Here is a 24,735-nt window from a genome sequence, read left to right on the forward strand (position 1 = left end):
AAAGGACAACAGCGATATTGACAAAAACAGGTTTGCCGCATTCAAGATCGAATCCATTCACAAATCAGGTCCTCAAAACTTATTTTCCAAATTCTATAATCAAATAATCTTCACAGGATCTAATGCGTAATTGGAATTCTGCCAACGTGTCAGCTGATGGAAAAATTCCTATAGACAAAGTTTATTCGAACCAGTCAACAGCTGCTGTTCACATTAAATATCGAATAACTATGCAATTGCTTAAATATGCTTTTTTAAGTATCTAATGTTTGATGTCATTCTTTACAGACTGAGGAAATCAGTGTATGCCTGCATCTTATCTTTTCATCATTTTTTTTTACATAAGCCCATACAATTTCACAAGCACAATGAAGACAGTGAATCAAGCCAGGTGGGGGGGTGTACCTTTCGAAAAGTTTATTCTGAAATGACAGAGTGAAAATAAATACAACTTTGAGGGAAGGGGATTGGTGGGATAATCCACAATTGTGTCTAGCCAGCGCCTTTGTTTGAGGTGGGCGGGGCATAGGGTACAAAACCCACTTGATGAGTGGTAACCCCTCTTCCCCTGTCCCCACCCCCCGCGGAAGGATACGCCCCAGGAGGCGAGGAGAGGGCGGTCATCTGGCAGCAGAGGTAACTTCCTTACAGAGGAGGAGGAGCGAGGGGTTGAAAAGTTGACAGACGAAAAGAAAAAAAACACAGAATGGCTATTGGACATCCCATTATAGTTCTTTCCTTTCCTTAGTTGGTCTTTAGAAAATCATGTCCTGACACCATGGGGTCGGGGAGATGGATCACCTTGGGTTTCCGAAGCACTTTCTTACACAGACAGGATGTGCTTGACGAAAGCTGGAGGGAGAGTGGTGAAGACAGAGTGGACACATTGGCAAAGGAGCAACAGCTGTATATTCAAAACGGATCAAATATATGGGTAAAAATCAATGACGAGCAAATATAAACATGTAGCTTTGTTAACATTCTGTGGTCACCTGTGCTGGAGGCAGGCTGTTCCCTCTAAGCATTGAACAAGACTTACCCTCATAGTTGATGCTGCCGTTCTCGTCCTCCTGACCTTGTAGGAGACCGTCAATCTCGGCCTCTGTCATCTTCTCACCTTAAAGTGGCAAGGGGGTGGGGGGGACGTTCAGATACATACCATGAATGTCAAATGAACTTCAATCCACTCCAAATGTGAACACTTGAGAAGATCTCAGAGTTGGACAGGTGTTAGCAGTATTGCTAGCAGTGTCTAAACAACGCACTCAGACTGACTCGAAGGTCAAGGAGCTACGCGGATTGATTTCAGCCAATCTGACATTTTTTTTTGTCTAACCTGAACCCTAACCCATTGGTTGGCACGGTACCACCATGTGTCCCGATTTCGCCACTCCACTTACCCAGTGTGCCCAACACGATGCGCAGCTCAGTGCCCATCACAGTGCCGTTACCCTCCTTGTCGAAGACGCGGAGACCCTCAACGTAGTCGTCGAGTGTACCCTTCAGCAACTTATCGGCCTTCACCAGCATGGGCAGGAATTCATCGAATTTCAGCCTCTTGTTGGCCATGTCTGAGCCCCCACAAAAAAGTGTAGAAGTTAGTTGTGCACAGAATCCATGGGCCACCTAGGGTGCTCTACGGCTCGTTTTGATACGACCACGTGGTTAGTGGTGGCCTCACCGTCGGCGGATGGGTTTCCCAGGATCTCATTAACTTCCTTGTTCTGGGGGTTCTGTCCCAGGGCACGCATGATATCAGCCACCTGGTTGTATGCAACCATGCTGTCTCCGACTCTGTCGAAGAGTCCAAAGGCCTCTTTGAAGTCTGTTGAAGGAAATTATAAATTGGATGCAGAAAGGGTAATGTATACACAAACACACAGTAACATTAGACAACTCTTACTCCCACTCAAATCTGTCAATAAATCCAATTTCACGGACCAAGTTAATAGCATCTCCACCGTCATGAAAAATAACTCCCAATGCTGCACTGGGGAATTGGGAGAAACCTGTCTCGCGCTGCTGCGCAACAGGGACAAACATTTTGAGCGCTTGAATCCTCCCTCACTGTCCACTGACTATTTATCGACCAACTGCTCTGTCCCCGAGGCACAGAAAGGTAGAGAATCACTACAAGGGCTAGCTATTTCTATGGACCACCAAGAATCCAATTTGAAACTGATCCGAAGAAAGACGAATGGCCATATGCGATTTTCAAAACGGCAGCAGCTGCCACACTCCACCCCCTTCCCTGCTCTTCTTCCCATGTGGGGGTTTTGAGGGAGGGGCTTGACAATCGATACACCCTAAAAAATTTACCCATGCCATATATGGGCAAGGTGGTTTAGGCCTGTCTGGCTCGGTTTAAATACAAAATGCTGATATTGGTGTAATCGATACCATCCAGCATTAGACAGCTCCATTCCTAGCCTAGCCAATCCTGTAGCTGACAGCAATAGCTCTGGTTAAGAGCAGCTGAATGCAGGAACATTTTATAAGATTCAGTCTTTTCTAGGACTAAAAATAAATTCCCATGGACATTCTCCATTCAACTTAATGCAGTTGAGGACTAGGATCTGTGACTAGAAAACTATGGGATAAAGTTTAAAAAACTCATTTTAAATAGAGATGAACACGTATGCAAGATAACATACAATCATTGTAAAGATCTGAGAACATTTTGTTAATTGAGAGTCCTTTATAGGAGGGTGTACATTGTACTGGGCTGCCCCTTGTTCCCTTACATCTCCAGGTGAGAGAGAAGGGCTTGAGCAGTTCACGTGTAACTATTCTGGAAAGTCAATAGTTCTACACTCCGACCATAACAGCTACATAGGACGTCTTTTAAAATAACCTATATTCCAACGAGGAACAAAAGGGTTGGGGTCATGGGTGAGTTCTCTCTGCATGGCAATGCGGCTGGCCAAGCATGCATCTTAAACTCTTCTGGTTGTTAACACCAGACAGGCTCTAAGGTCGGACCACTGTGCTGTCATTCAAGACAAGGATGTGCCTTCTTGAAATAGAAACAGAGACACTAATTCTCCTTGGACAGCTGTAAAAGCCTGTGGGCTACTCTGCACTGTTGTCTCCAAGGGATTAAAATGGATGCACATGATTTAAGGAATGTTCATCTTGTTGTGGATGAATGGTCACAAGTGCAGGTGTGGGAGCCCACGCACACACACACACACACACACACACACACACATCCACAAACAGACATCCACACAGGATTGTAAGATGAACAAACCATGCAGGTCGTTTATTTCTATTTTGAGAGCCCAAATACCCCTTCCCGAAAATAGTTCAAGGAACAGGAACTTAATCTGTTCACCTGTTTCGCATGTGTTAGGGCCACATGGTCGATTCCATTCGCGGTGTGTTAGTTTGCCTATTTCATTTGAGCGTCTCTTTGTCCATTTAGCTTGGTTCTAATTTGTACAATATTGAAGACATGCTCTGAATGCTTTTGAACCCGAGCCATTTGAATGGATACAAGAGGGCCACGATAAAAAGCAAACGCATTTTAAGGGACTTGACACACGTGAAACTCATACACACAACAGACTTACCCTCGATCTGGTCTGGAGTGAAGGGAGAATCCGCCTATTACAGAAGCACAACACAAGAATACCATGAGTCCTGGGGATCTGACCTGAGACCTGTTCTAACCACACCAGCGCAGGCACCATGGCAGAGCACCTATACCCGCCCCATCATGCATCGCATTGCTACAGCGGCTAATCTTAAATTGATGCAGTTGCTCAGTGGGATAACGCAGAATTACAGGTCTATAAAAAGGTATTCTAGGTGTAGAATGCATGCGTTAGTCATTAAATAACAAATTACACCGGCTTTGTGACTGGGGCTGCAGTTCATGCTTTCAAGTACTTTAAGATGTAAAGTTTCACACTTATATCCCATGGTTTTTGTTCAGCCAAATGTGAAAATGCTCAACTCTATCTCTCCTTCCTTGGTTTCTTCCAAAAAGAGTATGAACGTGGCAGGTTTTGGGGTGGGGGGTTCAACAAGGGAACCATCCCGGTCTTGAGATCCAATCTCTACATCAAATCAATCGGATGCTACCACGTTCAATTCAGGCTTTTAAATAATCCAATAACACCAATGCCACGCAAATTGACAGGCACAAAAATAGCAGCTCAAAATCAATTTAGGCAGTGGATAGTCCAAAAGTACACACCATTATGGAGCTGTAGGAGTTGACACGGGGAAAGAGAAAGAAGACCAAAGACGCCGGAGTCCCAAGAGAGAGTGGTCCTGCACCATGCTCAAAGCCCCATTCTTATTTATGGCCAGGCCGTGATGTCACAGGGCGGATCACATGATGCTTTGGAAGTTCTTTAGCTTTCTTAGGGCAATTGGTAAAGAGGAGCTGTGCTCCCCCTCCTGGGGCACTAGCAGGCCTTTAGAAGGACGGGGGACAGGGTTATTTTTAGCCGGCTAAGGGACTGTTTCAAGACTCTTGGTCTCTGGTCAGCATTTTCAATCCCTTTTACAAAGGTCACAAACTATGTGATTGGTTGATATTTTGGCATAAAGTAGGCAGTAGAGCATTGTGAAGCAGCCGAAAACGGCTGGATTTGCTTGTTCTTGAGAGGATGAAAACAGTTCAGTCTACAGAAGCTTCTCATATTTACAAGGTGGTATTTTTAAACAGTGACAGAAGAATCTCCCTCTTATGGTTATATCGGAGAGTAGTAAAAACCCATACGAAAAGTCAGCTGTGTGTATAATAAGCACAGGGCTCCAAAGTTAGCTTTTCCTCACTGATGTTATAGACCTATTTGCATGAGGCCAACACAACATACACAAATGTAATAGTGATGGAGTGCATCTCAAAACAAGCAGTCTTCTGCAACCTGAAGTCATGAGTGAATGTTCTGGAGTGAGCGTGAAGAAGTGCAGTGATGCTGAATGGCAGGAGCGCTCACTGCGTTACACTAAGTCTGCCAATCCTCAGCTCAACTGATACTTTTTCACTATGGCTAGCTTTTAGTCCCAGTGCAAATCTGTGAATTAATCATTTCCTCATAAACCCCTGGTGCTATCTGTACCACTGATGCTCCAAATCTAACAAACAAGACCCCGTTTTTATAAAAAAAAAAAAAAAAGGTTTCGTAATGGCATACACTATATTAGGCAGGTGGTCATAATGTTATGGCTGATCATGTGTATATAAAATTGACAGAAGCAATACCTTTAATTCTACCTTTTGTTTTTTTCAATCTGACCAAACAGCAATGTCAATGCCAAAGTGAATGACACCCAAGTTCAACCAATAATCTTTACTAAAGTTAACCCCCGCCACCTCACTCACCCTCTTCAATAGCGTATTTTGGGTGGGTTCTCATCTAAACTATTTAAGGAACCAACTTGAACCTAGCAACTCTGGCTGCACTGCAAACTATGACCCATGTTGTGTTGTACATGAATCAAACAATTTAGTATGCCCGTGTTGGTGAATGGTTTGTGTTCTTACAAATACTTGTCCATATCTAGATATTACCTACTTGTCTACCTGTACAAGCTTCTTGTGAAAGGGGAAGTTGCTTAGGTGTTGATGATGTGTGGGGAGGGCCCAGCGAGATGCTAATTCTGGAAGTGGGCAGCTTATTTCACCACTAAATGGAGCAGGCCTTTGTTGACATGCTGCTTAAATATCCCCTCATGTTACACCGGAACAGCCTTGGTTATCAGTGCAAACTTGCAATACTGATATTTGGGTGTCTGGTCCATGTTCACAGATTGACAGTACCTGGCCTTAAATGCCAGGGTTAAATCAGTCAAAGCAGCAAGCGAGGTACTGCTTCACTTCAGCAGTCATGTCCAGCTATGTGGGGTATAGACGTTTCCTGCAGCCCTAAGTGCCTGCATACAGACACCTTGAATATATCAGTTCCCTTTGAAATTTTATTTGCAGGATAACATGAAGATTTAAAAGGTGTGTGGGTGCATGCTTCTGAGTGCGTAAAAGACCTGGAACATTACCTATTCTCAAGTCAGCTGGGGGGTGGTAACTCTAACCCCGATACAAGGTCTCTGGCAGGTTTTTCTCTGTTAGGCTCCATGGCCTGCCCTCAACTCAGACCTATTTTCCAGTCCCTGACGATGAAAAGCATCCCCATGACATGGCGTTGCCGCCACCACATTTTATCATGGGAATGGTGTTCTCAGGCAAATGGCCAGTTGGCTTTGTGCCACACTTGGCATTTTCATTTGAGCAATTTCGGCAGACATTCTTATACATCGACATATATTCAAGCTGTATGCAAAAATCTGCCAGGAAGAACCTTAATCACATATTTCCTTTTGGTAGAAGAGAATGGATTTTGTCTTGCTTTTTCCATACCCCTCCTGAATGTTTTTGATTTTTGTAGCCTAACCCACCCTGGTGATTTTCGGGAACTTTCTCCAAGACACATTTAGAAAGTGCCTTGATCTTCATGGTGTGGTTATTCTGGTTTGGTCCCTGTCATACTCAGGGTCCTTGCTGAAACAGGTGTATTTAGTGAGATAGTGTGAAACAGTTTACACACATGCCAACTCCCGAAGGCAATTTGCTGCACAACAGCTTAGTTGTGTTTGGCATAGAAAAAGAGGTATATACTCAAACTATTACTTTAATTTTTTTGTCATACAAAATATATACATTTTCTCCCATCATAAACAATATACAATACTTTTTAGCTCCACATTGTAAACAATTTACAAAAGCTTATAAGTCAATTTATGGGGGTTATTCAAATCTAGTACCAACAAGCGGAAACCACTTTAGATTTTTGTATCTACCTGGTGGTTAATTTTGTGTTAAGCTGGTGTTCCATGTCTTATTCAGACACTTATTTGGAGAGGATGAAAACCAGAAGTCTTTTAACCCCACCTGTATTGCTGTAGTTGTAATGTTGGATGGCCACAAACAGGTGCATTTGCACAGAAATCAGAAAATAAAAAAAGGAAAGATACAATATTGTTATTAGGTCATCTTCACACAACATATTTGGAAAAGAACCAGTAGCCGTCTGTTAACACCCAACGGCCTGAACACTCAAGGCTCAGCCCGTTGGGTATTGCCGATGTTGCTCATCCAACATCGGCAACATAGCGTCTCACAGCACAGGTGTCATCCGTTCAGACCATGGAATCCAGACTGTGGCTGGCACTGTGCCCAACCCCACCCCCAGGGTCAAGAACACATCTATCACCAGTAACATCCCTCGATAACACCCATCCACAAAGCATGGCTAATGAGCCAATGCCGTATTAAACCAGGCCTAGGTTCGATTACCATAAAAAAATATTTCTGACATTATCAGGAGGGTGCTAGCTTAATGGACCTATATATTAGACCCAAAATGTGTAAACCCCACTCATCTTGCTCCCTAACCAGACTGGAGCAAACACTCAGAGTATTTGAATGATTTCAAGTAGGATTACAACCTCATTTTGAACTAGACTTGTATGTTGTAGTTCCAACACCTCTGTGGTGTGTTGATCTCTCCTTCTGTAAGTATTTAATGTCTCAGGGCTGGTGGAGACCACACCCCGGGACAGATGAATTCTATTTTTACCACAGCACTCCCGAGGTGTTCAGTTTCTTACCTCCCCTCCTGGTCACAGATGCAAGGGGGACAGGGAGCTGCTCCTCGGTGGTGATGGTGTGGGGGGGTGGGGATGGTCACTAGTAGCTGAGACATTCCCCCCACCCGCTCACTGCCACAAGTCAACCTGGCTTCAAATGCCACTAAAATCATTTCACATAGTGAAACCATGCTCAATTGAGCATGCTCAGTCTAAGGGCACTCACTGAAGAACAGTTCCCGAAAAAAATGCCAACCCCACGATCAAATACACCAATGGGGCTTAGACAAAAACAACATTTTAAACATTTTAAACAGGACTTGAACCCAGGTTTAAGTCCAAGTCAGGCAGACTTTAAAAAGAGCCAGAGGTGTTGTCTCCCCCCTTCTCCGTCAGGATTACAGCAGCCTTATTTGGCATAGAGGGTTACCAGTGATGTCCACAGGGCCGGGTTGTCACAGGATATGCTAAGGTTGGCTTGAATAGTCACCCGGCTCCACTGTCACGGCCCACTTAGAGTTCTGCTCGACCGTGTTTCCTGACATTTTTAAAACAGACGCCAGTACATTTCAAATCCTTCAACCTGTTAATTTTAACAACGGCTCTGACCCAGCCAAGCGGCGGGTAACAGTTCTGACCTGGGTGCAGTTGACGGGACCAGCCAATTGGGACGTTGTGGTAAAAGTATGTTTATTACTATATATCTGAAGTGATTGATACAGCAGGCTAGAGGTGGTTTGGTTGGCTCCCCGAACAGTAGGCTAACATATTCCTGCTATGAACAATTGCGTTTAAACATGAACAGGTTTTTGAGGGCAAAAATAGTATATTTCTGTAAGAACACCAGAAGGAGTACGGTGTATGGCCAATTTGCCACAGCTCATGGTTTTTCTTAGTCACAACAGTGTCTGGATTCAGTCCTTAGCCCCCAACCCTCTCTCGTATCACAGCTTTGAGAAAACCAGTACCCAGGACCTAAACTACCCAGTTTATAAATGTCTGATTGTCAGAAAAATCTGCATCCAGGAGCCTAACTGCTGTATTTATATTGTCTGACACGGCACAACCTTACAGCCAATCAGAACCCAGGAATCTAACTAGCAGGTTTATAATTACCACTGAAGTAGTCTGGATAGGGGAGAAGATGGAGGCTTTTATAGGTGGATGGAAGGACTCACCAATTCTTGCTGCTCAACGTGAATGCTCCCATTCCAAATGGACAAACTCTCCGCTGCCCCTTAGTGGCTTTTCTCAGTTACTACAACATATCGTCAAGACAAGGATCCAGTCAGATTGAGAACACTAGAATGATGAATAATAGTTTAATAGCAAAGGTAACAGACATGGTGAGGAGATGTAAAAAATACCTTGTTTTATTCTTAAGCCAATGGAAATGAAGAAACCGAAGTTGGAGCAGTAGAGTTACAAGCCTACATCACACAAACAACTTGTCATGATGCTTAACATTGTCAATACAATTTACTGTGGTACTTTGTCACACGTTATAATAGTTTTACTACAAAGTTTCTATTGCAGCCACAATCTGCAAAAACAAAATGAAAAATCCTCTGGAAATGACTATTCCGGTTATTCAAAAAGCTGAAATCTAAAATTAACATAAACATGAATGTTTGAGCAAAGATACTTTTTTTATTCGTTTTTTTCCTTTATTATTGGTGATCGGTGGGTACTCCCGATCCCCTTGGTATTTTTTTTTTATTGATTCATAGACAGTACATCGGGAAGCTGGAGAGAGGGAGACACGACAGGGGCTTAGACAGGAGAAGCTGCAACCGGACTCGAACCCTGGGTCGCCAAAGGAGTGTTTTTGATCCAGGGTTGGGAGGGCCAGCTTCCGAACAGACTCGGGCAGGAGCAAGCAATCGTGGTCAATATAATATCAGGTGAACTGAAGTCATGAACTTCATCTAAATCCATGAAAAGCCAATGTTGAATGGATACAGACAATCCGAAAACCAGTTGAGGTGGTTCTCTGTGCCTAAGCCCCAAGTACAGACAAGACATATTGAGTAGGATTCAGTGCACACCTCCATGCACCATGCACATTTTACCAGAGCCAACATTCTCCTCGCACAAAAAAAAATAAAGCATAGAGACCTGTGCAAAGAACACCATAAAACTCATTAAAAACTCATTATAAAGTGTGATTTAATGGTTACTTTTTAACAAGGTAAAAAGGCAAAAATGTAGCCAGAGTTAGGTCAATGAAGCAATGCATTAGATACACGCAAATGCAATTGAGAGTAGAAGTACTTAGAGTTCACATTGGATAAATTGCCCTCACATCTATTTGAAATCGTATGGTTCTTTTGCTTGCCGTCATCTGCTCGTGCAAAATGTCACCCTTGCTCTGATTGTCCCTTGTCTCCCTCCCTACACCACAGTCAGCTGACCACACAAGTTAACGTTCAGCCAATCAGGAGAGACTCTGTGGGAAGATTTTGTTGTGATGGGAAGAGTCATCTTGATTATCACCTGCTGAGGTGACTCTGCGGTGTATATGCCTGTGTTTCTCAATGTCTGTTTGCTTGTGTGTGTATGTTTGTATGTCTTTACGCGTCCGCGTGCTTGTGTGTGTGTGTGCGTACAGTACGTGTGTTTGAAACAGAGAATAGGTGCTCGGATGTCTATCATAGTTTCCAGAGCAGTAGGCAGGGCTAAGCGCAGATACCTTTTACAACTCAAAGGCTGGGAACTTTGATTTCAGGGGCTGAAGCAGGTCTGCCAGGAAATAGATGGTACCAGCCATTCCTGTGGACACGAAGACACATTCATGTTTTAAACGCCGCCTGACCCGTCACCTGCTTACCATTCATGGATTCACATGGTAAAGTTTAAGAGGTTTCACATCATTTCAAAGATCATTATATTAATGTGGTCAAACATCATAGGACAACAGTTGAATATTTAGACTGCAGCATTTGTCAGCGCCAAGATGATTACCTTCAAATAAGGAGAAGGGAGTGTCCGGAGTCCTGCAGCCATGTTTACCGTAGTTCATGCACCAGTCAGCAAACTACAGGAAACAGAACGCAGAGTTTACCAGAATATTCTCCTTATCCAGCATATAGTGGATGGTGGTGTTGTTGTGTGCCATCCACAGGGACACTCAACACACCGCCAGGCTTGAACAGTGTAATGTAAGTGGACGTAATCCATTCCAGAATGCCCGGGTCTGTATTCTAAGTCTCAGGCAGCATTCTGGCAGCTTTATTTCAAGCTGGACAGGAATAGATTAAACAGTTCCAACTACACGTGGGCCGCCGGCCACCTGGAGCACCATACAAATATAAAAAAAGGATCGCGACTTCCGCCTGTCTTCCTCCATCACTGCTGATGTAGACACACACTGACAGCCACACAGTGATGGCCAATAATTACAGAAGTGCATGCAGAGGGTAGCGGGATCTCAGAATCATTTCAGATTTAAAGCCGGACAGCGGCCAGCTTCTCGGACACAATGAGCTTCAAAGAAAAATCACGCCAGGGGTGACTTTCAAACTAAGTATCGTACCAGGAGAGCCTGAGAAGTTGTTTCTAACGTGTTACACCTGCAGGGAGACACCCAGTAAAATGGGGAACCTTCTCTCTTTATTGACCGAGATACATTCGGGAATGGAGGCCTGGTCAAATTTCGGGTCCACAACCAAAGAAGGAGCAACCTGTTTATTAACAAGGAGTGGCGCATTCAAAAAGCTTTGAAGCAGAAAAGCCAACACCAAGAACGAGACTGACCAACATTTCCGCAGATTAACGACCATGAAAATACGCAAAGCCGGTGCCTTATAGCCATGTTCAACAGGTGTATCATTATTACAGCTTGTTTTAGCTTGCACTTCTAATCTAATGCCTCTTTCGTTGCTAGCAGTGTAGCTTAGGCGGTAAGAGCATGATGCTTGCAACACCAGGGTTTTGGGTTTGATTCCCACTGGAGGCCAGGATGAAACCTAGAACCTCACTACTGAATGTATAAATGAGTCATATGACATGTAAGAAATATGTCCTCTAGTTACATAGCTACATATAGACATTAACGATCTGGCTACGTCATAATAAAGCTGTACAGGCGATATGTACAGGCATGTCACCGTACCATCAGCCACATAAACCAGGAGGTTTCTAACGGAGAATGGTGCACCAGACTTTTCGGGGCGCAATGAGACAAAATGGTGGGAATGAAGCGGTTCTCACCATGCAGGCCCTGTAGAGGTGCTTTGGGTCGTGGGTGAGCTTGTAGAGGGCCAGGAAGGCGTAGGCGTTCCCAGCGGCGCCGTGACACAGGCCGTAGCCTTTCTTCAGCAGGCCCCTGTGCCATACCACCTCACCGCACTGCAGAGCCTCCTCCAGGTACTGGCCCACCCCGAACACCTGCGGAGGAGAACACAGAGCTGTTTCAGCGTGGTCTTCATCAAACGGGAACCTAAAATGGCTGTTTCGCCATTAGACGTTGAGATTTCAACATGGTGTTTTCTGGGATATTAAATTATTTCCTGAATCAAACCTTGTACTTCGTTAACATCTCAACATGACCCAGGACAGGGTGTGGGTTTTGTTTGTACAGAATGCATAACAAGATAGTACCCGCAATCCAACCAGGCTTTAAATAGCCTTGTACAGTCTACTTCTTTTCCAAGGGGATTAACAGACAACTAATGACCTCAGTGTTGAATGTAACTCAAGAAGAAAGAAAAAAAGGCTGACTAAAGTAATGTGATAATGCGTTAAGGGACAAACACATCCGACTGTTCTGTACTATTTAGGGATTGGTTACTAGTACAGCAAATAGGCATCCACCAGTTGCCATTACAGCAGTTTTACCACCAGGTGTCACTGTTTCACTAACTGTTTTTCAAATACAACAAATAGCAGTAGTTGATTCAACCCACATCATAAAAAATACTGAAATACACCCAAAAGATATATTTGAATAAGATATTCTCAAAACTGAACATTTGAACCATTGTCCTTTAGATATTACCCAGTGGGTTCAGCAGTGGCAAACCACATTATTTTTGGGGGGTTCCTAATATGTGCAGAGGTAAGAATCATTCAAACACATTTTGGGTGTATTTTTTCTAATGCAGCTTCAATCAACTACTTCAATTTGACATGCCCGGATGACTTCAGCAAGATCCTCCCGGTTTCGCCCCACTTTAAAACCGTTCACTCGCTCCAGAACGGGGCCCGGGTTGACGGTTACCTTGTACGCCTGCAGCAGCATGTAGATGACGCCCGGGGCTCCATGACACCAGTGCACCAGCAGGTCCCTGTTGTCCCCTATGCAGGGCGGGTAGTTCCCTGTAGGGAAGCGGAGTCGACAGACATGGTCCACGCTGGGCCTCACCAGCCTGTGGACCCTCTCCTCTCCCGCCACAAAGCCGGGCTGCAATGTGAAAGGAAAAGGGTCAACGCGAGAACGTGGCCTTCATTGGGCCTTCAGCCTCAATTGGGGCTGGCGATAACTAGAATTGTGTCATTTTTTCACCAGGACCCGATAAAGATGAACGCCTATCGCGATACAAGCTTGTTTCGACTCCATCCGTTCATGCTATCAACTGGCGGAAGCAGAGGTAAGTTAGACAACGTCTGCGAGGTTCAGTGGTAGCACCTCACCTAACAGTTTCAACAGACATACTCTAATGTGGCAGTTAGCATGAACCTACGCTGTTACAGGATCAGTTGCATTTGGTGCCGCTGTGATTCACCGGTATGTACGCCATGCAGGTACGTCTGGCAAAGCTCAGACTGCGTGTCCGAAGAAAAAGAGAAGTAGGACTCAAATGACGCGCGCTCCCCGAAAAAACGTACGCCTATAAGAGTGTTTTCATTGACGGCTAACACGGTAAGAATTTATTCAGCTTTTACAGCGAATTGCGAAAAATAATATCAAAGCACTATGACATCAAGAGATGGCTATTGCTTGGGGCAACAGGGCTAGATCGTTGGATAGCTTTGTTTAATCAATCCTCTAACTAGCCGAGCTGATGTACGCTTTTCATTGGGGAAGAAAGTGACAAATGACATGCATTTGTGAATCACTACACAGAAAATGTAAAAGGATTCTGGTCATTGATTTGAACCTGGTTCTATAATCTAATCGATGCTGGTAATTTCACTTGTCCAATGGTATTACGTGTTATTTTCAGTGTTCATTTTGACTCGCAGACACCCAAACCTAGCCGTTTGATGTCACACCTGTGCTGCTCTTTACAATACAACAGAGGAGCGCCTGAAGAGACGCTAAAAGGCCCACATTCCATAATCAGCCGGCGCGCCTTCTCATGAGATGACGTCTAAGCTGTATAGGGGGCATAGCTAATGTGGTCGTTTTCTCTCACAAAAGGACATGCAGCCTTTTAAGCGCGGTGGTAATAATAGACGGGAATCTCAGAGCTTTGAGCACAGGTGGTAGCACAGACACCTGCTCCAAGACAGCTGTGAAGCCTAACGCAGAGGAAACTGTGTCCTTGCATGCTTATTGAAATCACTGCAAATTCTAAAAAGCAATGCGGTAACAATGGGGGGGGGAAGAAGAAGCCCATTATTTCTACAGCAGAGCATTCACTTTGATGTGGTCAAGACACACAACTGTGTATGTTTGGGCAGGCTGAAGCCGGACTGCCACAGAATCCCTTTTTATAACATATTGTCACCCAAAACATATTGAAGAAAAGTCTGGGTTATATCCGGATGGCCATACTGACCAGACCTAGTCCCAATACAAAACTATTACTACCCAATCACTATGCCCCAACAGCCATTTTATGTTAACTGGTGACAGCTTATCAGAGACAATTTGGGCCATTTAAAATCTGGTATAACTATATATGTCACTGTGTTTTATATTTTACAGTCTTCAAAGTCACATTGTGGATAGAAACAGAACAATACAATCTTGTAATTCCCCCCAAAATGCCAGAATTTAGCCCTAAAATAGCACACCTAAAAATGTACACCCAATTATCATGGGATTTCAACTCCTTGTTACATGGAATTGATGATTAGTCAAGGAACTGACAACAGGTAGAAAATATGAATCAGGTGTGCTAGTTCAAAGACATGGAAAGGATCCACAGGAAGAGGTTGACATGTTCTGTTCTAAAGGGACATAAAAGGTAAGGTATGAAGGCCTGCCGTCACAATGGGAAAGGATATAACTAAAAGGGTTTGCTTCATCATTATGGGGTATTGTGTTTAGATTGTTAGGGAACCAAATTGTAACAAATTATAAATTATGTCTATAAGAAAACGGTCAGAACTCTCCGAAAGCACTGTAATTCTCGGGTAGGCCTATATGCCAAATTCGGGTTACCATGTAATTGAGTTGTTAGGAGAGCTTTTCCATCTCAACAAGAAGATCAATGTCATTTAGCATTTCACTAACCTCCAGCCCACACACACAGAAGGGCATTTCTGCACCTTTTCTGAAACATGCAGGCAAATAAGAATCACTGAATCTTTTCTTTCATTTCCTAGAACTTAACCTGGCAAGGGGATAAAAGTTTCTGACAAGCTCAATACATTTGGTTGAATAGTCAAGGAGTTCAATACGTTAATGAATATGGTTTAATTGCGTTTAAAACAAAAATGAAAGATTCTGTCCAGCTTTTTTACTACGCTTTGATAGGGCCCCAGAGTTCCATAGGCAAGTTGCAGATACAAAACATGTGTGTGATACCTTATCATAAGGCTACATCATTTATTTATATATAAACATTCATATCACTGTATCCTGCCGAAAGTGACGCTGACTCAACAAAGCATGTGATTAGCGGGATCTGGTTTGTTGTTGGTGAAATAGCAAACCTGCCATAATAAAGAGGTCCTCCTTAACTGTTCTCATACCAGATAACGGGTAACTGGAACCGATCAGCTTTAGCTTAGTTACCTGCATGAGGAAGTAGTAGATGCCTGCCAGGCCGTGGGCAGGGCCAACATACTGCTCCTGGTACCACTCATACATCAGAGGGCTCTGCTCCTGACAACGGAACCTCTGGGACTGACCTTCTCCCGATATCAACACAGCCTCACAGATCTGAGTGGGGAAAAAGACCATGGTCAAAGCAAGGCACTTTAATGCCATGAATAAGACTTGTGACACACTAGGATTGTGGACGTGTTAACATGCATCACAACCAAATTATTTCCACTCAAACACGGGTCACTGTGTCTGGGAAATTAGTATCTGTTCAAATATCTTGAGTCAATGGGTGTGTCCAGGATGCTGCCCGAAAGAGACTTTGTCGGGACAAAGCCTCAAGCGCAACTCATGCTCTTGCAACACAACATGAAGTTGCATGTTACTTTAGAACGCATCTGCGAAAAAGCCTAAATAACTGTGGATATGTAACGACTGACTGACCTGTTGGATGTACTGGATGGGGATCTTGTCGTGGCCAAACTGCTGGTTGATGAACGTCAGGGCATATAGGTAGCCCATCCGGCCGTAGAGCAGCTCGTCGGGGAGCCCGCTGGCCCCGGAGCCCATCACTACCGACTGGTGGAGCTGCAGAAGCCTGGAGGGTTACAGCAGAGAGGACATGAACTGGTTAGTCAGGATCTCTAAGACACGTGCCTACCTAATTAACACAGCGAGGATCTGGCAGAACTGTTTCTATGTTGCCATGCCTATCCGACCGTTCCAGACCTAGTGAGGTGTGAATGTCCCAACGCAACGCGTTGTTCTATAAACAGGTCCTAAAGAGGTCTATGGTGGTCCCATGTCCCGTGCTGACCTGCTGAGGCACTCGTCTGACTCCTGCGCCCTCTGTACCCTGTGGTAAACCACGGCGGCCACGGCCAGAGGCCCGGCGTCACCGCACAGGAAGGTGACGTCGCGCCGCCGTGTCGGACACGTGAGGCTGTGGCCCACGTAGTCCAGGGCCTTCTGCAGGAAGGAGGGCTCCCCGAACACGCCGTGGAGGTGCAGGTAAAGCAGGGCGATGCCTGGGGAGCAACAAGGGAGGAGCCGTAGGGCAGAGGCAAGAGGTCAGACTAACCGTTATGGGAGGAGATAGAAAATGTGCCTTAACACACACAAATAGAAGACTGCAGGGTCTTGTTCCTCACCCGCCCAGCCGGTATAACCCGTGCAGTCTCTAGGGTCGGCAGACTTGAGTCCATTTTCCATATGCATCAAAAGCTGACTGATGGCATTGCTTAGCCGCCCTGCAAACTCTGCTGTGAGCTGTAAAAAAAAATTAACACATTGATTAGATTTCTGCAGGTCTTTATCAGGAGGCCTGGCAAATAATTCCTTTAAGAATGAATTTAGTGTGTTAACACATTTATTGCAATATACCTGACAGTCAGAAAATAACTGACAGTTTGATTATCAGGCCTATGTAGCTTAGCTCCAGAATAACCCAAATCAATGTCCAAACAGACTCGCCAAGTTACATTCCGGAGCTACGCTATAGCTACTGAACAGTAGCTATAACTTTAGCTGGCTGGCTAACGTTTCATACCTTTCCCTGTGAATCAAATAGTTCTTGCACAGATGCAGGGTTCCCATCATAGTCTGCATATGGGTTCTTCCAAGCTCTCTGGTCCATTTTCTTCCAACGCCCCTCCGCTCCCACTACTACTCAAGTTTCTGGGTCAAATGAGAAGGAATCTGCGAAAGAGGTAGGATGGGGACACACGATGAAATCACTCAATCCAATCGGTCCGTTTCCATCGGCTAACAGTAACATACAGAAAGGCCGTCTCAACCAACTGTAAAGGACGAAGCAGTAATATATATAATATATAAGCTATTTCACTAACATGAGTTAATCGACATAGATATCTCGCCACTGCTTGTTTGGAAGAGGTTCGTGCTACACGCCCCCAAACTTGCTAACGCGTTAGCAAGATTGCTACAGTTGCTAGCTAGCTATCTAAATAGCGGTGGTAGCGCTAGCATGCTACCAGCGCTAGCTCGAATATCATGTGCTCAGTCGCCATTGAAATTAGCATGTGTGCTAGAGCAGCTAGCTATAACTAGATTATTTGTAATATTTCGAAATACATGCCTTTGCTCTAAATACACCAAAAATATTTCCAAATTATAAAAGTCAGTCGATAAAACCACATACCACTGCAGACTGTTGATGTTTATGATATTCTTGCTCGCTTCACTGACAAACACTTTGAATTAAATTTAAATCGTAGGTACTGCGACTTAGAGGAAGGAGGACGCATTACAGTTCGATTTCAGTTACAAAAGCAAAGCAAACCGCAAATTGACCACGGTGTGACGCTATAGAACATACCGTATGTTGAGCTACAACCGTGTTAATATTGAAAATGAATGAATATTCATTTAAAATGCATTTTCAGCCATCACACTAATCCTGCCACGTCTGCATTACATATATGTCTATTTATATTTGTCCTGGTATCAAGATGACTGTAAAGAGGGTCATGTTGGTGGTATTATAATGCACATGTTGCTGCCATGGAAACACCATCATCTCCAACCAAGTTGTGTTTGACCTTTTCTTGAACCAAACCAGCTCCCACTCCTCCATATTGATAGCTAAAAAAGCCCATACTGGCTGTCCTACTGGTTAGAACAGAGAACAAGGTAAATGTATTGATTATGCCTGCTGCTTTGCTTCGTTCTAAACAATTACTAATATTATCCCCTACTCAAAGAATGCAGTTATAGTGAATGATAGGCCATTTATCTAATATATAGTCAGCTCTTATATCGTCACCCTTGAAAAACTATTGACCCTCTGGCTGCTAAATGAATAAAATGTAAGTAAAGACAAAGAAAGAATACTGTATGAAATTAAAATATTTCTTTAATAATCAGCTAGTTTAGTCACATGCATACATTTTTTATTAGAATATTATTTTTTAGACGAATAAAAGTGATATATTGCTTATGTGTGATTGGGAAGGGCAGTTGTGATTGTAAGACACAGGTGTAGATATGCTATTTAATGGCTTCTTCTCCATTCTGTATTTGACACCCTGATGAAGACATAAGACGAAACAGGTTCCATGTTTGAAATCACAATAAAGGCTTTTCATCTTTAGAAATCTACATGGTTGGTTAAGTTTTTCTTCAAAAATGACTGGCAGCTGTGTTTGTAATTCCTTATCTTACAGCACTTACAATATATGTATGGATCTTAAGAAATTCCTCTTTACAGAACCTTTTCAGATCCTTGCTATCCTTCACAGGAGCTTAGAGCGCCCTCTTCCATTAAAACCAAGGGCTTTCAATGAGTTGCAATAATACAGACGGACATGTTCATTGTAAAATATAGATTTTGTGTCCAGCTAAACATTAGTGTATTTTGATGTGTTTTTGGGGTCATTGTTCTGCTGGAAGATTCACTTGCAGTCATGTTTCAGCCTCCTGGCAGAGGCAAGCAAATGTTTTGCTCAGTTCTCTGCTGGCTAAGGTCAAATGTAATTTTAAAGAATTTTGCCATACAAAATCAGAACAATTATATTATAATTGCAGAGTGCCAGGACACAGCGCTTAGTCGTAGTATATTGGCAATATATCCCAAAGCCTCAAGGTGCTTTTTGCTCTTATGAACTGGTTAACAATGCAATTAGAGCAGCAAAAAGTGACGTGATGTCATATAAGATTCTATACCACAGCTTGCAGCCAATCAGCATTTAGGATTCAAACTACCTGGTTTACAAACATCCGTATAGCTAGGTATGGGAGATGCTGCACAGCAGGCAAACACAACTACACTTCCTCTTGACAGACGTGAATGTTGCCACTGATGAAGAATTACTTTAAGAGCCCTTTTCCATCACCTGAGTGGGACGTGGAAACTATAATGCTGGAGGCTACAACATAAGGGTCAAACTGCTCTCTTTCATTAACACAACTATATATCTGTGCAAAAACATGCTGATGGACTCGCTGTCTGCCTGAATAGAGTATATCCGATGTGTGTTTGTCGAGTTCCAGTTCAGTGTTGTTTAGTCGTACACGATGCAACAAGATGTTTACTTGCGTGTTCACCACTTGACATTGCAACAACAGTGTCTGTGTGGGTGTGATAATGTTCATGTTTTTTCGATTCATGTGCAAATTGTAGTATTGTATTAGTATTGTGTTAATGTATGTGTTGTTACAATTAAGCTCCTCCTGATATTAATGGACTAGAGGTCATCTGTGTTTATAGTTATACTTAGGGAGTCACACCATTTTCCCGCTATACCTAATTGATAAAATCAAACAAAATGGAAAGGTCCACATAAACATAGTAAAACCTGACATTCAACAATATTTATTTTGCCAGTAGCCAGAAGATAAGATTCAACTTTATTGTCATTGAACAGTACAAGTACAGTACAACAAAATGCAGTTTGCGTCCAACCAGAAGTGCAAATAGAGGAGTGGAAAAACATTTACAAGTATAATTGTATGTATAAACAAGTGGAATGTATAGGTGTGCAATTAATGCAAATGCATTACATATGGCAATTCTAAATGTGCCATGGAAAACTCACACATTTACAGAACATGTGCAAATACTAAGTATAATGTATGTACAAGTGAGATAAATAGTTGTGGCAATTCTCAATGGCATTCTGAATTTCCAATCCAGACAAATTGATGGAGTTGGGTGGCATGTTTCAACTGAAATGCAGGGATAGCAGCAATGAGGTTCCCGAGGTAGATATGTGTATGGAACAATTGAAAATGCAAGTTCAGTATGTGCAATGTGCAGTGAGGTGATTGCAAGTTTAAGGTTGCAAGTCGGCATTTTCAAATGAAATACAGGAATGGCATCAATGACACGTGAACTGAAAAATCTTATCAGACTTGTCCGGTAATGCAGAGGGTGGGCATAGTTAGTGATGGGAAGTCACAGAGTTCAGCAGGGATACAGCAAAAGGAAAAAACTGTTCCTGAGCCTGCTGGTGCGAGAACGGAGATACCTGTACCGCCTGCCTGCCTGAAGGTAGGAGGGCACGCAGTTTGTGGCATGCATGTGAAGGGTCCCTGGTGATGCCGCGTGCCCTCCGCAGACACCGCTTGCGCTGGAGGTCTTCAATGGCTGGGTACCCGTGATGTGATGGCCGGTGTTCACCACCCGTTGCAGGGGCCTTCCGGTCGGCTATGGAGCAGCCACCAAACCACACTGTGGTGCAGTTGGTCAGAATGCTCTCGATAGAAGTTCACAAGGATTTTGGAAGACAGGCGGGTCTTCTTCAGCCTCCTCAAGAAGTACTGCCACAGCCCACTGACACTGGACACATGCTCTACCTCAGTGCCGTCGATGAGAACCGGGGCATGACTGCAGCCTTTAGACTTCCTGTAATCCCCAATGAGCTCCTTGGTTTTCATTGCGTTGAGGGCCAGGTTGTTGTCAGCGCACCACGCCGCCAGGCACCTGACCTCCTCCCTGTAGGCTGACTCATTGTCACCTGATCAGGCCCACCACCGTGGTGTTGTCTGTGAACTTGACGATGGTGTTGGAGCTGTGTCGTGGGTGAAGAGGGAGAAAGGTCCAATGCGGCTGTTTTTGTCTCATTATGAAATAATGTTTGAGTTTCAATAAGCTACCTTCAAATTAAGAATGAAGCTAGGTCTGGGCTGGGAACGCTGTAGACTAAGAGAGGGATGGAATCATCTTTAGGATTTGTATTCTAGCTGATATACTGTACTAGCTGATTATTATCGCCTGGTCACCAATCAATTCAACCCAAGAAGGATATTATTGTCACTCTCACAATTTCGCAGTGTTATATCAACCTCATAATGTGGAAACAATGAAAAAATATTAATTTGTGTTTATAAGTGCACTGGGCTTTTAATGGGTGTTCAAGAGAGCAAGAAAGAGCATTGACTGTAAAATTGGCTAACACGTTAAGTCGAAAGCAGAGTTCAGGCTGTGTACATGTCAGCTACTGAAGGGAACTGTTTGTCATGCTGAGCTCAGTCAATTTTCTTGGCAGTTCCACAAATCCCCTGTTTTGCCACCATTACCTCCTCCTTCAAAAAAACAATGCTGCTAATCTAAGCATTTGATTCCCCCCGAGTTTGAATGCTGGATTGGAAAGCACCCTTGGGATATGGCTGACTTGTCTTGAAGACACCTGATAATTGTCTAGATAAAATTGCCTATGATGCAAGTTGTCTTTTCAGAGCTTTCCTAGGGGTTTGTAGGCTAGCATGAAAGGCAATAAGGTCAATATGGACTTTTTAAATTTTGCTTTTCGAAACAAGTCCTGCTTTATTAAGTTGTTGCCTTCACCTGCCCTCCCCCAGTCAAGGTTAAGCGGTGGCTAAGTGAAGAAGTGAAAGGCGGACATTTTGTTTTTGCCACATAAACAAACCCTCAGATGAGTCTGCTACTGATGTGGAAATAATGGCGCTGGCTAACAATAAAGGGTTGTGTGTAGATCACAAGAAAAAAGGACAAGGACAAAACTATTTTCAATCAATAGGGTTTTTCATCTTCAATCTAAATTGTGCATGAGCATCTTATTAAATTGTCCACACAGCATCCCCATGACAATAACCAGTTAAATGAATGGACCGCATTTAAAGCCTGGTACTATGCCATCGCCTCTTGTACTACTCTTGTCCCCATGCAAAACATGTGAGTCAGACCAGGTCTGAGTGCTACAGTAACTATGCCTCCAGCAAGTGAGGAAAAAGAAGGACAAAGGAATAACTTGCTTAATTGAAGCCCTAACATAACTTCTGCATGCTTTCACATACCAATTCAGGTTTCTAAAACCCTAATTCTACATAAATGGAAAGAAATAGAGAGAGAGAGAGAGAGAGAGAGAGAGAGATTCAAAATTTATGACTCAAAAGGTTTGTCATTTAGTCGGGCTCATTATGTGAACCTAATAAGACATTATAAGTTGTCATATATGCTTATGGCAGGTCTAACATATTTTACACTCATTTATAAACATGTTATAGTATCACAGTTTAACATAACACAATATTTGCTGGAGCCATGCAGTCAGGTACGATGATAACGATGAATGAAACGATGCAAGTCGTTTTTCCTTTTCCTGGAGGCTTGGAGGAATATCTTTACAGTACTGTTTCAACTGTGTAATGTCTGAGGCTTTTCTTTACTGCAGGGCTTACTTTAGGTCCTCCACACAAACTGTGGATTGGAATAAATAAATCCACCTTAGACACATCTGTCCAGAGCCCTTTGCTCCAGTAGTTTCATCCAGATGTTTTTTGGCAAATGCCAGTTGTGTTTGGATATTTCTTATTGAGAGCAGCGGCGTGAGATCTCTGCCGTCTCTGTCTGACAGTTGACTTATGCACTTTAACACTGGTTTTGGCAAGAGAGGCCTATAGATAACTTGATGTTATCCAGGGGTTCCTAGAGACAATCTTTAGTTGCTTAGGTCTAGACTGCCAGTGGTCTGTACAGTGAAATGTTATACTTAGAATTCTAGACTGCCAGTGGTCTGTACAGTGAAATGTTATACTTAGAATTCCCCGTTGCAGGGGCCTTCCGGTCGGCTATGGAGCAGCCACCAAACCACACTGTGGTGCAGTTGGTCAGAATGCTCTCGATAGAAGTTCACAAGGATTTTGGAAGACAGGCGGGTCTTCTTCAGCCTCCTCAAGAAGTACTGCCACAGCCCACTGACACTGGACACATGCTCTACCTCAGTGCCGTCGATGAGAACCGGGGCATGACTGCAGCCTTTAGACTTCCTGTAATCCCCAATGAGCTCCTTGGTTTTCATTGCGTTGAGGGCCAGGTTGTTGTCAGCGCACCACGCCGCCAGGCACCTGACCTCCTCCCTGTAGGCTGACTCATTGTCACCTGATCAGGCCCACCACCGTGGTGTTGTCTGTGAACTTGACGATGGTGTTGGAGCTGTGTCGTGGGTGAAGAGGGAGAAAGGTCCAATGCGGCTGTTTTTGTCTCATTATGAAATAATGTTTGAGTTTCAATAAGCTACCTTCAAATTAAGAATGAAGCTAGGTCTGGGCTGGGAACGCTGTAGACTAAGAGAGGGATGGAATCATCTTTAGGATTTGTATTCTAGCTGATATACTGTACTAGCTGATTATTATCGCCTGGTCACCAATCAATTCAACCCAAGAAGGATATTATTGTCACTCTCACAATTTCGCAGTGTTATATCAACCTCATAATGTGGAAACAATGAAAAAATATTAATTTGTGTTTATAAGTGCACTGGGCTTTTAATGGGTGTTCAAGAGAGCAAGAAAGAGCATTGACTGTAAAATTGGCTAACACGTTAAGTCGAAAGCAGAGTTCAGGCTGTGTACATGTCAGCTACTGAAGGGAACTGTTTGTCATGCTGAGCTCAGTCAATTTTCTTGGCAGTTCCACAAATCCCCTGTTTTGCCACCATTACCTCCTCCTTCAAAAAAACAATGCTGCTAATCTAAGCATTTGATTCCCCCCGAGTTTGAATGCTGGATTGGAAAGCACCCTTGGGATATGGCTGACTTGTCTTGAAGACACCTGATAATTGTCTAGATAAAATTGCCTATGATGCAAGTTGTCTTTTCAGAGCTTTCCTAGGGGTTTGTAGGCTAGCATGAAAGGCAATAAGGTCAATATGGACTTTTTAAATTTTGCTTTTCGAAACAAGTCCTGCTTTATTAAGTTGTTGCCTTCACCTGCCCTCCCCCAGTCAAGGTTAAGCGGTGGCTAAGTGAAGAAGTGAAAGGCGGACATTTTGTTTTTGCCACATAAACAAACCCTCAGATGAGTCTGCTACTGATGTGGAAATAATGGCGCTGGCTAACAATAAAGGGTTGTGTGTAGATCACAAGAAAAAAGGACAAGGACAAAACTATTTTCAATCAATAGGGTTTTTCATCTTCAATCTAAATTGTGCATGAGCATCTTATTAAATTGTCCACACAGCATCCCCATGACAATAACCAGTTAAATGAATGGACCGCATTTAAAGCCTGGTACTATGCCATCGCCTCTTGTACTACTCTTGTCCCCATGCAAAACATGTGAGTCAGACCAGGTCTGAGTGCTACAGTAACTATGCCTCCAGCAAGTGAGGAAAAAGAAGGACAAAGGAATAACTTGCTTAATTGAAGCCCTAACATAACTTCTGCATGCTTTCACATACCAATTCAGGTTTCTAAAACCCTAATTCTACATA

General features: G+C 43.5%; 2 protein-coding genes across 5 annotated transcripts; both read right to left on the minus strand.

The window, feature by feature from the left end:
* Positions 1-392: 392 nt before the first annotated feature.
* Positions 393-4,310, minus strand: mylz3 (myosin, light polypeptide 3, skeletal muscle). The gene is made up of 6 exons (XM_010892089.3): positions 4,205-4,310; positions 3,576-3,609; positions 1,682-1,825; positions 1,401-1,571; positions 1,040-1,117; positions 393-852 (listed from the first exon to the last, which is right to left on the minus strand). Exons 1-6 carry the CDS (start codon positions 4,205-4,207, stop codon positions 824-826), a joined length of 459 nt encoding a protein of 152 aa, XP_010890391.1. The 5' UTR covers positions 4,208-4,310; the 3' UTR covers positions 393-823.
* A 4,598-nt stretch (positions 4,311-8,908) lies between these two features.
* On the minus strand, positions 8,909-17,825 carry lancl1 (LanC antibiotic synthetase component C-like 1 (bacterial)). Of its 4 annotated transcripts, XM_034289857.1 has the most exons (11): positions 17,703-17,825; positions 17,091-17,239; positions 16,693-16,810; positions 16,359-16,569; positions 15,986-16,139; positions 15,512-15,658; positions 12,824-13,006; positions 11,815-11,991; positions 10,567-10,639; positions 10,295-10,374; positions 8,909-9,601 (listed from the first exon to the last, which is right to left on the minus strand). In XM_034289857.1, exons 2-10 carry the CDS (start codon positions 17,175-17,177, stop codon positions 10,298-10,300), a joined length of 1,227 nt encoding a protein of 408 aa, XP_034145748.1. In that variant the 5' UTR covers positions 17,178-17,239; positions 17,703-17,825; the 3' UTR covers positions 8,909-9,601; positions 10,295-10,297. The 4 variants fall into 4 exon arrangements, with proteins under 4 accessions (XP_034145748.1, XP_010890392.1, XP_019898131.1 ...); XM_010892090.4 differs by having other exon boundaries at positions 8,911-10,374; XM_020042572.3 differs by having other exon boundaries at positions 8,911-10,374; positions 17,640-17,712.
* Positions 17,826-24,735: the final 6,910 nt, after the last annotated feature.

This window comes from Esox lucius, chromosome 22, assembly GCF_011004845.1.
Source record: "Esox lucius isolate fEsoLuc1 chromosome 22, fEsoLuc1.pri, whole genome shotgun sequence".
Lineage (NCBI taxonomy): Eukaryota > Metazoa > Chordata > Actinopteri > Esociformes > Esocidae > Esox > Esox lucius.

Excerpts from the sequence above, each read along its gene's own strand:
- lancl1 (XM_034289857.1), bottom strand. The coding sequence starts at position 17,177 with ATGGACCAGAGAGCTTGGAAGAACCCATATGCAGACTATGATGGGAAC. Across the intron at positions 16,570-16,692 it reads GGGTTATACCGGCTGGGCGG|GCATCGCCCTGCTTTACCTG; the intron begins GTGAGGAACAAG and ends GTTGCTCCCCAG. Across the intron at positions 13,007-15,511 it reads TCTACTACTTCCTCATGCAG|CCCGGCTTTGTGGCGGGAGA; the intron begins GTAACTAAGCTA and ends TTCACATTGCAG.
- mylz3 (XM_010892089.3), bottom strand. Across the intron at positions 1,572-1,681 it reads GGGAAACCCATCCGCCGACG|ACATGGCCAACAAGAGGCTG; the intron begins GTGAGGCCACCA and ends GTGGGGGCTCAG. Across the intron at positions 1,118-1,400 it reads CATCGTGTTGGGCACACTGG|GTGAGAAGATGACAGAGGCC; the intron begins GTAAGTGGAGTG and ends TGCCACTTTAAG.